Genomic DNA, 12,491 nt, shown 5'->3' with positions numbered 1-12,491 from the left:
TCAGTAGCTGTGTGTATTATACATGAGTGAGAGCGCTTGCTGTGTGATGTCAGTAGCTGTGTGTATTATACATGAGTGAGAGCGCTTGCTGTGTGATGTCAGTAGCTGTGTGTGTATTATACATGAGTGAGAGAGCTTGCTGTGTGATGTCAGTAGCTGTGTGTATTATACATGAGTGAGAGAGCTTGCTGTGTGATGTCAGTAGCCGTGTGTATTATACATGAGTGAGAGAGCTTGCTGTGTGATGTCAGTAGCTGTGTGTATTATACATGAGTGAGAGAGCTTGCTGTGTGATGTCAGTAGCCGTGTGTGTATTATACATGAGTGAGAGAGCTTGTTGTGTGATGCGAGTAGCTGTGTGTATTATACATGAGTGAGAGCGCTTGTTGTGTGATGTCAGCAGCTGTGTGTATTATACATGAGTGAGAGAGCTTGTTGTGTGATGTCAGTAGCTGTGTGTATTATACATGAGTGAGAGAGCTTGCTGTGTGATGTCAGTAGCCGTGTGTATTATACATGAGTGAGAGAGCTTGCTGTGTGATGTCAGTAGCTGTGTGTGTATTATACATGAGTGAGAGAGCTTGTTGTGTGATGTCAGTAGCTGTGTGTGTATTATACATGAGTGAGAGAGCTTGTTGTGTGATGTCAGTAGCTGTGTGTATTACACATGAGTGAGAGAGCTTGCTGTGTGATGTCAGTAGCTGTGTGTGTATTATACATGAGTGAGAGCGCTTGCTGTGTGATGTCAGTAGCTGTGTGTGTATTATACATGAGTGAGAGAGCTTGCTGTGTGATGTCAGTAGCTGTGTGTGTATTATACATGAGTGAGAGCGCTTGCTGTGTGATGTCAGTAGCTGTGTGTGTATTATACATGAGTGAGAGCGCTTGTTGTGTGATGTCAGTAGCTGTGTGTGTATTATACATGAGTGAGAGCGCTTGTTGTGTGATGTCAGTAGCTGTGTGTGTATTATACATGAGTGAGAGCGCTTGCTGTGTGATGTCAGTAGCTGTGTGTGTATTATACATGAGTGAGAGAGCTTGCTGTGTGATGTCAGTAGCTGTGTGTGTATTATACATGAGTGAGAGAGCTTGCTGTGTGATGTCAGTAGCTGTGTGTGTATTATACATGAGTGAGAGAGCTTGCTGTGTGATGTCAGTAGCTGTGTGTATTATACATGAGTGAGAGAGCTTGCTGTGTGATGTCAGTAGCTGTGTGTATTATACATGAGTGAGAGAGCTTGCTGTGTGATGTCAGTAGCTGTGTGTGTATTATACATGAGTGAGAGAGCTTGCTGTGTGATGTCAGTAGCTGTGTGTATTATACATGAGTGAGAGCGCTTGTTGTGTGATGTCAGTAGCTGTGTGTGTATTATACATGAGTGAGAGAGCTTGTTGTGTGATGTTAGTAGCTGTGTGTGTATTATACATGAGTGAGAGCGCTTGTTGTGTGATGTCAGTAGCTGTGTGTGTGTATTATACATGAGTGAGAGAGCTTGCTGTGTGATGTCAGTAGCTGTGTGTGTGTATTACACATGAGTGAGAGAGCCTGCTGTGTGATGTCAGTAGCTGTGTGTGTATTATACATGAGTGAGAGAGCTTGTTGTGTGATGTCAGTAGCTGTGTGTGTATTATACATGAGTGAGAGCGCTTGCTGTGTGATGTCAGTAGCTGTGTGTGTATTATACATGAGTGAGAGAGCTTGCTGTGTGATGTCAGTAGCCGTGTGTGTATTATACATGAGTGAGAGCGCTTGTTGTGTGATGTCAGTAGCCGTGTGTATTATACATGGGTGAGAGAGCCTGCTGTGTGATGTCAGTAGCTGTGTGTGTATTATACATGAGTGAGAGAGCTTGCTGTGTGATGTCAGTAGCTGTGTGTGTATTATACATGAGTGAGAGCGCTTGTTGTGTGATGTCAGTAGCTGTGTGTATTACACATGAGTGAGAGCGCTTGCTGTGTGATGTCAGTAGCTGTGTGTGTATTATACATGAGTGAGAGAGCTTGCTGTGTGATGTCAGTAGCTGTGTGTGTATTATACATGAGTGAGAGAGCTTGCTGTGTGATGTCAGTAGCTGTGTGTGTATTATACATGAGTGAGAGCGCTTGTTGTGTGATGTCAGTAGCTGTGTGTGTGTATTATACATGGGTGAGAGAGCCTGCTGTGTGATGTCAGTAGCTGTGTGTGTATTATACATGAGTGAGAGAGCTTGCTGTGTGATGTCAGTAGCTGTGTGTGTATTATACATGAGTGAGAGCGCTTGCTGTGTGATGTCAGTAGCTGTGTGTGTATTATACATGAGTGAGAGCGCTTGCTTTCTAGTTGTGTTCTGGCAAGTGTGAATGTTTTGTACACTCACTTCATCAGGTTTTCCACTGACTGCTCCTTCACTTTAATATCTGCAGGACAGACAAGAGTCTGGTTAGTTAAGCTGGTGAGATAAGATAAGCAACCAAATATGGCATAAAAGTGAGGAAAGCTTTGCTTCTTATTCATTCACTCACCCAGTAAGTACAGTGTGTGCCCTCATGCCCAGTCACTCACCCAGTAAGTACAGTGTGTGCCCTCATGCCCAGTCACTCACCCAGTAAGTACAGTGTGTGCCCCATGTCCAGTCACTCACCCTCTGTATTCCACTCTGGCAGGGGGCTTAGTGGTAGCAGTGTCCAGTTTGCGGGCATCCGTATACTCATCTGCCAGGCAAGCAGCTTCATGCAGGGTGGAGGGTTTATGGTCCCGAACCCACTCTCTAACTCCTGCGGATAACTTGTCGAAGCAATGTTCCAACAGGAATAGCTGCAGCACCTCTTCCCCAGATACGGCTTGGCACCCCGCTATCCAGTGAGCTGCTGTGCGGTGCACCTTATATGCCCACTCAACGTAAGAATCTCCAGCTAGTTTAACAGTATCTCTGAACCGTCTCCTGTATGCCTCCGGTGTAATCGCATACCTGGAGAGCAGAGCCTCTTTTAAAGCATTATAATCCCCGACTTCCTCATCTGGAATGGCCCGAAAAGCCTTGCTGGCCCGGCCGGATAATTTTCCGGATAATATCATGACCCAGTCCTCTGGGGGTACCTTGTGTAGGGCACATTGTCTTTAAGGGTGGCTCTTTTCAGTCTTTCATACGGTATTCCCATTAGGTCCGGATGTGTAGTTGCTCTTCTGGGCAATGAGGATCATCCCGTTGCTTGCCACCAATTGTTATGGTATCACCCGATATCAAGGGTTAATAGCAGATGAAAGATGTCCTGAATATGGGATCAGCAACACACAACCCAGCTAATTCCCCCCAAACATGAGACCAAGCTCCATCTTGAAGGTAAAACAGAATGTGTTTATTGAGAGCTATATGCATAGTATTTATGCAGAACTCCCCTCGGAGACCAAATGGGGGGTTGGAAGAGATTAGATAGAGGGAAGACACCCTTTTACAGGATACAATGGAATTACATTACTTAACCAGATAAGCAATTAAACACAAGAAAACAATGGAGTCCTTTTTCACACCTGGCAGTCTGAACTTTGGAGGTTATTAAACAATGTGAACGCTTATCACTTAAACTTAATTACAGTAAACAATAGCTGCTGCCAGGAAACCTGTCTTTAGAAAATAGCTTCTCAAAGCTGAACAAAGTTAACCCTTCCAGTACTGACAGAGGGGTCTGTCACACGGCTCCCTCCTGGTGGGACACTCCGGCAGACCCGGCTTGACCCTTTGGCGGGTCAACTTGGGGATGACCGGACTAGGAGGTGGTAGGAATGTCAGTTTGCCGGGACAATCCTTCTGCATTCCCGTTATGAGAGAGAATTCCTGTCCGTATAAATAAGGGTTCAACTTCTTCAGTGTCCAGACCAGGGCTTAACAGTCCTTCAAAACCTCATCGGCTCCTTTAAGAGTTTTTTTGTACCTGCTCTTTATAGGTATCCACAAGCCCTTCATACTGTTGTAGGTTGCCCTTGAGTTGCTGCACCTCACTATGAGCCAGCGTCAGCTTCTCCTCCAGTGTCGCTAAGTTTGTCTTTAATGTTTCATGTTCCACTCTCAAGCTGGTGTTTTCTGCGGTCTGTCGGTGCAGCTTTGTCTAGCAGAGATTCCCGTTCTAAACGCGCTTTTTCCTCTGCGCTCCTCTTCTCTCCCGCTAGCACTGTTACGTGATTGTTTAACGTGACCATTTCATCCTCTACTTGACTCTTCTTCTTCTTCTTCTTCTTCATCAGCGCATTGTAACGGGACTTCCACGTATCAATGGCGGATAGAGATTTACTGAGCTCAGCGTCCTGGGGCTCAGCAGCAGGTGGTTCAGTCTCTGCGGCACGGATCTGGGCACGGGTAGTCACCGTGTTAACATCGGTGGGACCCATGGGAGCGTAGGCAGAAACAAGGGGGGCCAAGTTATTTCCAAGGAGAACATCAGCAGGTAAGTCCTTCATGACCCCCACATTCACAGGTCTAGGGCCCACTCCCCAATCCAAATGTACCCGGGCAACAGGTAGGCGGAACACAGCACCCCCTGCTACTCTACAGTGTCTCCGGTGTGCTGTTTCTCAGACACCAAGTTCTTTTGAAGCAAGGTCATGGTAGCACCAGTATCTCGTAGACCACTGACTGCCTTCCCATTCACTTTAACCAGTTGCCGGTTATCCCGGTGGGCAGCTTGCACGGGGTCTGCTTCATGTAGGATGCCCCAGCATTCTTCCTCCTCTACGCAGTGGGCCGCAGGCTGAGAGTTACGTGGGTTTCCGCCGGTGGGTCTCCTCCAGGACTGTGCTTGGTTCGCTGTGTTTAGGGGACACTCTGGTCTTTTGTGCCCTAGTCGCTTACATCCAAAGCACCGAATAGGTTGTGAGTAGTCCCGTGAGTTGAACCGGGCTGTCTGAGGATAGTTTGTGGCTGAAGGCGGTGTGGTAGAGCGGTGCGCCGGGGGTTGGTAACTGGTAGCTGCTGGGATGACTGTGGGTCTGTACTCCACTCTGGAAGGGGGCTTAGTGGTAGCAGTGTCCAGTTTGCAGGCATCCGTATACTCATCTGCCAGGCGAGCAGCTTCATGCAGGGTGGAGGGTTTACGGTCCCGAACCCACTCTCTAACTCCTGCGGATAACTTGTCGAAGCAATGTTCCAACAGGAATAGCTGCAGCACCTCTTCCCCGGATACGGCTTGGCACCCCGCCATCCAGTGAGCTGCTGTGCGATGCACCTTACATGCCCACTCAACGTAGGAATCTCCAGCTAGTTTAACAGTGTCTCTGAACCATCTCCTGTATGCCTCTGGTGTAATCGCATACCTGGAGAGCAGAGCCTCTTTTACAGCATTATAATCCCCGACTTCCTCATCTGGAATGGCCCGAAAAGCCTTGCTGGCCCGGCCGGATAATTTTCCGGATAATATCATGACCCAGTCCTCTGCGGGTACCTTGTGTAGGGCACATTGCCTCTCAAAATCCGCAAGGTACCCATCAATCTCTCCTTCTGTTTCCAGGAAGTTTTTAAAAGCTGCAAAATGTACTTTTCTCTTTTCCACTGGGGTTGCTGTGACTTGGGCTGCTGCAGGGCCGCTTTGGCGAAGTAGGTTGGCCTCCACGGCTGCTATGACCCAGTCGATAATTTCGGCAGACGGGTTGGGGCCATAATGTGCCAGTCTTATTTTAACCGCCCGGTCAAAGCTTGCTTCTTCGGGGGTTCTGTCTGATATGCTGGGCTCATTGGTTCCTTCGGGCCCTGGTACTCCGTCCATCTCGGTCAGTATTGTAATAGTCTCCCTCTTCCTGAGGTTACTAGCTTGCCGGCCCCTTTGTTCTAGCAGGTCTTTAAGTGTGGCTCTTTTCAGTCTTTCATACGGTATTCCCATTAGGTCCGGATGTGTAGTTGCTCTTCTGGGTGATGAGGATCATCCCGTCGCTTGCCACCAATTGTTATGGTAGCACCCAATATCAAGGGTTAATACCAGATGAAAGATGTCCTGAATATGGGATCAGCAACACATAACCCAGCTAATTCCCCCCAAACATGAGACCAAGTTCCATCTTGAAGGTAAAACAGAATGTGTTTATTGAGAGCTATATGCCCATTATTTATGCAGAACTCCCCTAGGAGACCAGATGGGAGGTTGGAAGATATTAGATAGAGGGAAGACGCCCTTTTACAGAATGCAATGGAATTACATTACTTAACCGGATAAGCAATTAAACACAAGAAAACAATGGAGTCCTTTTTCACACCTGGCAGTCTGAACTTTGGAGGTGATTAAACAATGTGAACACTTATCACTTAAACTTAATTACAGTAAACAATAGCTGCTGCCAGGAAACCCGTCTTTAGAAAATAGCTTCTCAAAGCTGAACAAAGTTAACCCTTCCAGTACTGACAGATGGGTCTGTCACACTCACCCTGTAAGTACAGTGTGTGCCCTCATGCCCAGTCACTCACCCAGTAAGTATAGTGTGTGCCCTCATGCCCAGTCACTCACCCAGTAAGTACAGTGTGTGCCCTCATGCCCAGTCACTCACCCAGTAAGTACAGTGTGTGCCCTCATGCCAAGTCACTCACCCAGTAAGTACAGTGTGTGCCCTCATGCCCAGTCACTCACCCAGTAAGTACAGTGTGTGCCCTCATGCCCAGTCACTCACCCAGTAAGTACAGTGTGTGCCCTCATGCCCAGTCACTCACTGGGTAAGTACAGTGTGTGCCCTCATGCCCATTTACTTACCCTGTAAGTACAGTGTGTGCCCTCATGCCCAATCACTCACCCTGTAAGTACAGTGTGCGCGCTCATGCCCAATCACTTACCCAGTATGTACAGTGTGTGCCCCATGCCCAGTCACTCCCCCAGTATGTACAGTGTGTGCCCTCATGCCCAATCACTCCTCCAGTATGTACAGTGTGTGCCCTCATGCCCAGTCACTCACCCAGTAAGTACAGTGTGTGCCCTCATGCCTAGTCACTCACCCAGTAAGTACAGTGTGTGCCCTCATGCTCAGTCACTCACCCAGTAAGTATAGTGTGTGCCCTCATGCCCAGTCACTCACTCAGTAAGTACAGTGTGTGCCCTCATGCCCAGTCACTCACCCAGTAAGTACAGTGTGTGCCCTCATGCCCAGTCACTCACCCAGTAAGTACAGTGTGTGCCCTCATGCCCAGTCACTCACCCAGTAAGTACAGTGTGTGCCCTCATGCCCAGTCACTCACTGGGTAAGTACAGTGTGTGCCCTCATACCCAGTCACTCACCCAGTAAGTACAGTGTGTGCCCTCATCCTCAGTCACTCACTGGGTAAGTACAGTGTGTGCCCTCATGCCCAATCACTCACCCTGTAAGTACAGTGTGCGCGCTCATGCCCAATCACTCACCCAGTATGTACAGTGTGTGCCCCATGCCCAGTCACTCCCCCAGTATGTACAGTGTGTGCCCTCATGCCCAATCACTCCCCCAGTATGTACAGTGTGTGCCCTCATGCCCAGTCACTCACCCAGTAAGTACAGTGTGTGCCCTCATTCCTAGTCACTCACCCAGTAAGCACAGTGTGTGCCCTCATGCCCAGTCACTCACCCAGTAAGTAGTGTGTGCCCTCATGCCCAGTCACTCACCCTGTAAGTACAGTGTGTGCCCTCATGCCCAGTCATTCACCCAGTAAGCACAGTGTGTGCCCTCATGCTCAGTCACTCACCCAGTAAGTACAGTGTGTGCCCTCATGCCCAGTCACTCACCCAGTAAGCACAGTGTGTGCCCTCATGCTCAGTCACTCACCCAGTAAGTACAGTGTGTGCCCTCATGCCCAGTCACTCACCCAGTAAGTACAGTGTGTGCCCTCATGCCCAATCACTCACCCAGTAGGCACAGTGTGTGCATTCCACTCAGTCGGTTCCTTCTAATTTTGTCATAAAAACTCTCAGGCTTCCATAAATCTGTCCAGAAGACGATGGAAACGGTCTCCCCAAAATTATATAACTGGGTATAAAGCAGAAACAATAATAGTCAGACATAGATAGTCACAATAAGATTGTCCTGAAAGTGACTAGTACCCGGGGGTTCATTCTAAAATATCTTTATAGCCATCTATGGTTTGTAAGTTTCATGCAAATCCATGAGAATCTCAATGTATCATATTCATTTCACACCATGAAACCCATAAAGATACTTAGCAGTGAAGACCCTCCAGAGTACAGTAGCATACAGGTACAATAACACACAGAGGCACAACAACACACAGAGGCACAACAACACACAGAGGCACAACAACACACAGAGGCACAACAACACACAGAGGCACAACAACACACAGAGGCACAACAACACACAGAGGCACAACAACACACACAGGTACAATAGCACACAGAGGTACAATAACACACAGAGGCACAACAACACACAGAGGCACAACAACACACAGAGGCACAATAGCACACAGAGGCACAACAGCACACAGAGGCACAACAGCACACAGAGGCACAACAGCACACAGAGGCACAACAACACACACAGGTACAATAGCACACAGAGGTACAATAACACACAGAGGCACAATAGCACACAGAGGCACAATAGCACACAGAGGTACAATAGCACACAGAGGTACAATAACACACAGAGGTACAATAACACACAGAGGTACAATAGCACACAGAGGTACAATAGCACACAGAGGTACAATAACACACAGAGGTACAATAACACACAGAGGTACAATAGCACACAGAGGTACAATAGCACACAGAGGTACAATAACACACAGAGGTACATTAGCACACAGAGGTACAATAACACACAGAGGTACAATAACACACAGAGGTACAATAACACACAGAGGTACAATAACACACAGAGGTACAATAGCACACAGAGTACATTAATACACAGAAACAATAATATACAGGTAGGTGCTGGGTGTATAGGAAGAGGCATTAGCAGCTAGTAAGGTCAGTAGGTGCTGGGTGTATAGGAAGAGGTATTAGCAGCAGGTAAGGTCAGTAGGTGCTGGGTGTATAGGAAGAGGTATTAGCAGCAGGTAAGGTCAGTAGGTGCTGGGTGTATAGGAAGAGGTATTAGCAGCAGGTAAGGTCAGTAGGTGCTGGGTGTATAGGAAGAGGTATTAGCAGCAGGTAAGGTCAGTAGGTGCTGGGTGTATAGGAAGAGGTATTAGCAGCAGGTAAGGTCAGTAGGTGCTGGGTGTATAGGAAGAGGTATTAGCAGCAGGTAAGGTCAGTAGGTGCTGGGTGTATAGGAAGAGGTATTAGCAGCAGGTAAGGTCAGTAGGTGCTGGGTGTATAGGAAGAGGTATTAGCAGCAGGTAAGGTCAGTAGGTGCTGGGTGTATAGGAAGAGGTATTAGCAGCAGGTAATGACTAACCATGGGATGTGCACAAGAGTTTGGCGAATGACCAGCTGTCGAAACTTGTCAACAAAACCCTCACTGCACCTGGGCCACTGTCATATGACACATGCATAAAGAGCCACGAAACATCAATCACCTAATCCCTAGATTATGGGGAACTAACGTGAACTGGACACGACTGGGTTAACTATTTATACTGTTCTATTGTATCGCATTATTACCTTTACACTTGGGCTGTTTTACCAAGCCGCTGACAGTCTAGAGGAACTAGCAAGCTCTCATTAGACCCTCAGGGATATTAGGCAAAAAATAAAAAATTCCCCTTATGCTCATGTGTCCTTTAATGATCAGGCTGTGAATTGCCTGGAAACCTCAGTATGGGGCAGGGTCCCTGGACAGCGATTTCAGCAGCAGCTGACCGTGAATGTGTAATGCAGCGGCTGTATAAACAGGAAACACTTTTAGTTCTACAGAAGTCTCCGGCAGCTTCACAGGAGTTTGTGAGCCTTTGCTGTACCTAACTGCATTGCTCCTGATATAAAATTACCCCTTTCAACAACCAACTCTTGCTCACCCCACACTCTTGCCCATGCTCATGCAACGTTACACTTGTGTCTGTGACAATCATCAAAGCCAAACTGTAATGTCACCAACACTAAGGGATCACCTAACTCACACTAAATGTTACTGCAAATAAAAGCCAATTGTCTCTCTTTATCGTATTGAAAAAGAGAATTTCCAAATGTTTCACCATCTTTGTAAAATAAATGTTCCTGAGCCTATGTTTACTTTTCAAGCTTGTGGAGGCAAATGTGATACTTGTCACTACTAGCCAATGAGTATAAATACTGCACAATACAGTATCTTTTCCTGCAAGCTTCAAGTTCAATTTAACCACATTTCTAAAACTTTTGCTTTCTCATATAAAAATATTGCAACACGCAAAGCAAAAAAACCATGTAATCACTTTGTTTAGAGATAGAGAATTACACAATAGTTTTGCACGATGGGTCTATGTAACTATGTAATGAAAAAGGCAGGAAATGCAAGTTGGTATTTATTTATTCCTGGTTGACAAAGACTATTGTGTTGGTACAGAGAGACATGGCTCCACATTCCTGACCAGAAGAGAAGCTCTGTGTTTCCCACATATATACTGGACAAAAATAAAGAACTAAGTGCGTGACGTAATGACCTACAGCAAAGATAGTGTCTTCAGACGTCACGCTAGCAATACACAGTAACCAGGTACAGATGGGGTCTTCAGACGTCACGCTAGCAATACACAGAAACCAGGTACAGATGGGGTCTTCAGACGTCACGCTAACAATACACAGTAACCAGGTACAGATGGGGTCTTCAGACGTCACGCTAGCAATACACAGTAACCAGGTACAGATGGTGTCTTCAGACGTCACGCTAGCAATACACAGTAACCAGGTACAGATGGTGTCTTCAGATGTCACACTAGCAATACACAGTAACCAGGTACAGATGGTATCTTCAGATGTCACACTAGCAATACACAGTAACCAGGTACAGATGGTGTCTTCAGATGTCACACTAGCAATACACAGTAACCAGGTACAGATGGGGTCTTCAGATGTCACACTAGCAATACACAGTAACCAGGTACTGATGGTGTCTTCAGATGTCACACTAGCAATACACAGTAACCAGGTACAGATGGTATCTTCAGATGTCACACTAGCAATACACAGTAACCAGGTACAGATGGGGTCTTCAGACGTCACACTAGCAATACACAGTAACCAGGTACAGATGGTGTCTTCAGATGTCACACTAGCAATACACAGTAACCAGGTACAGATGGGGTCTTCAGACATCACGCTAACAATACACAGTAACCAGGTACAGATGGTGTCTTCAGATGTCACACTAGCAATACACAGTAACCAGGTACAGATGGTGTCTTCAGATGTCACACTAGCAATACACAGTAACCAGGTACAGATGGTATCTTCAGATGTCACACTAGCAATACACAGAAACCAGGTACAGATGGTGTCTTCAGATGTCACACTAGCAATACACAGAAACCAGGTACTGATGGGGTCTTCAGATGTCACACTAGCAATACACAGTAACCAGGTACAGATGGTATCTTCAGATGTCACACTAGCAATACACAGTAACCAGGTACAGATGGTGTCTTCAGATGTCACACTAGCAATACACAGTAACCAGGTACAGATGGGGTCTTCAGATGTCACACTAGCAATACACAGTAACCAGGTACAGATGGGGTCTTCAGATGTCACACTAGCAATACACAGTAACCAGGTACAGATGGGGTCTTCAGATGTCACACTAGCAATACACAGTAACCAGGTACAGATGGGGTCTTCAGATGTCACACTAGCAATACACAGTAACCAGGTACAGATGGGGTCTTCAGATGTCACACTAGCAATACACAGTAACCAGGTACAGATGGTGTCTTCAGATGTCACACTAGCAATACACAGAAACCAGGTACAGATGGTGTCTTCAGACGTCACACTAACAATACGTAGTAACCAGGTACAGATGGTGTCTTCAGACGTCACGCTAGCAATACACAGTAACCAGGTACTGATGGTGTCTTCAGACGTCACACTAACAATACGTAGTAACCAGGTACAGATGGTGTCTTCAGACGTCACACTAACAATACGTAGTAACCAGGTACAGATGGTGTCTTCAGACGTCACGCTAGCAATACACAGTAACCAGGTACTGATGGTGTCTTCAGACGTCACACTAGCAATACACAGTAACCAGGTACTGATGGGGTCTTCAGACGTCACGCTAGCAATACACAGTAACCAGGTACAGATGGGGTCTTCAGACGTCACACTAGCAATACACAGAAACCAGGTACAGATGGGGTCTTCAGACGTCACGCTAGCAATACACAGTAACCAGGTACAGATGGGGTCTTCAGACGTCACGCTAGCAATACACAGTAACCAGGTACTGATGGTGTCTTCAGACGTCACGCTAGCAATACACAGTAACCAGGTACAGATGGTGTCTTCAGACGTCACGCTAGCAATACACAGTAACCAGGTACAGATGGGGTCTTCAGACATCACGCTAGCAATACACAGTAACCAGGTACTGATGGGGTCTTCAGACATCACGCTAACAATACGTAGTAACC

General features: G+C 46.7%; 1 protein-coding gene across 1 annotated transcript in view; it reads right to left on the bottom strand.

Annotated features, from left to right (window-relative positions):
- DPH5 (diphthamide biosynthesis 5) overlaps positions 1-12,491 on the bottom strand; it is a 75,968-nt gene that overhangs the window by 30,231 nt on the left and 33,246 nt on the right. The window contains exons 4-5 of the mRNA XM_053693736.1: positions 7,822-7,942; positions 2,358-2,397 (exon numbers count right to left, since the gene is read on the bottom strand). Coding sequence (XP_053549711.1) covers positions 2,358-2,397; positions 7,822-7,942 — 161 coding nt within the window. The remainder of the gene's footprint in view (positions 1-2,357; positions 2,398-7,821; positions 7,943-12,491) is intronic.

The sequence above is a fragment of the Bombina bombina genome, chromosome 10 (assembly GCF_027579735.1).
Source record: "Bombina bombina isolate aBomBom1 chromosome 10, aBomBom1.pri, whole genome shotgun sequence".
In the NCBI taxonomy this organism is placed as follows: domain Eukaryota; kingdom Metazoa; phylum Chordata; class Amphibia; order Anura; family Bombinatoridae; genus Bombina; species Bombina bombina.
Note: the sequence above shows the minus strand (reverse complement) of the source record. Positions and strands in the feature narration are given on the sequence as shown.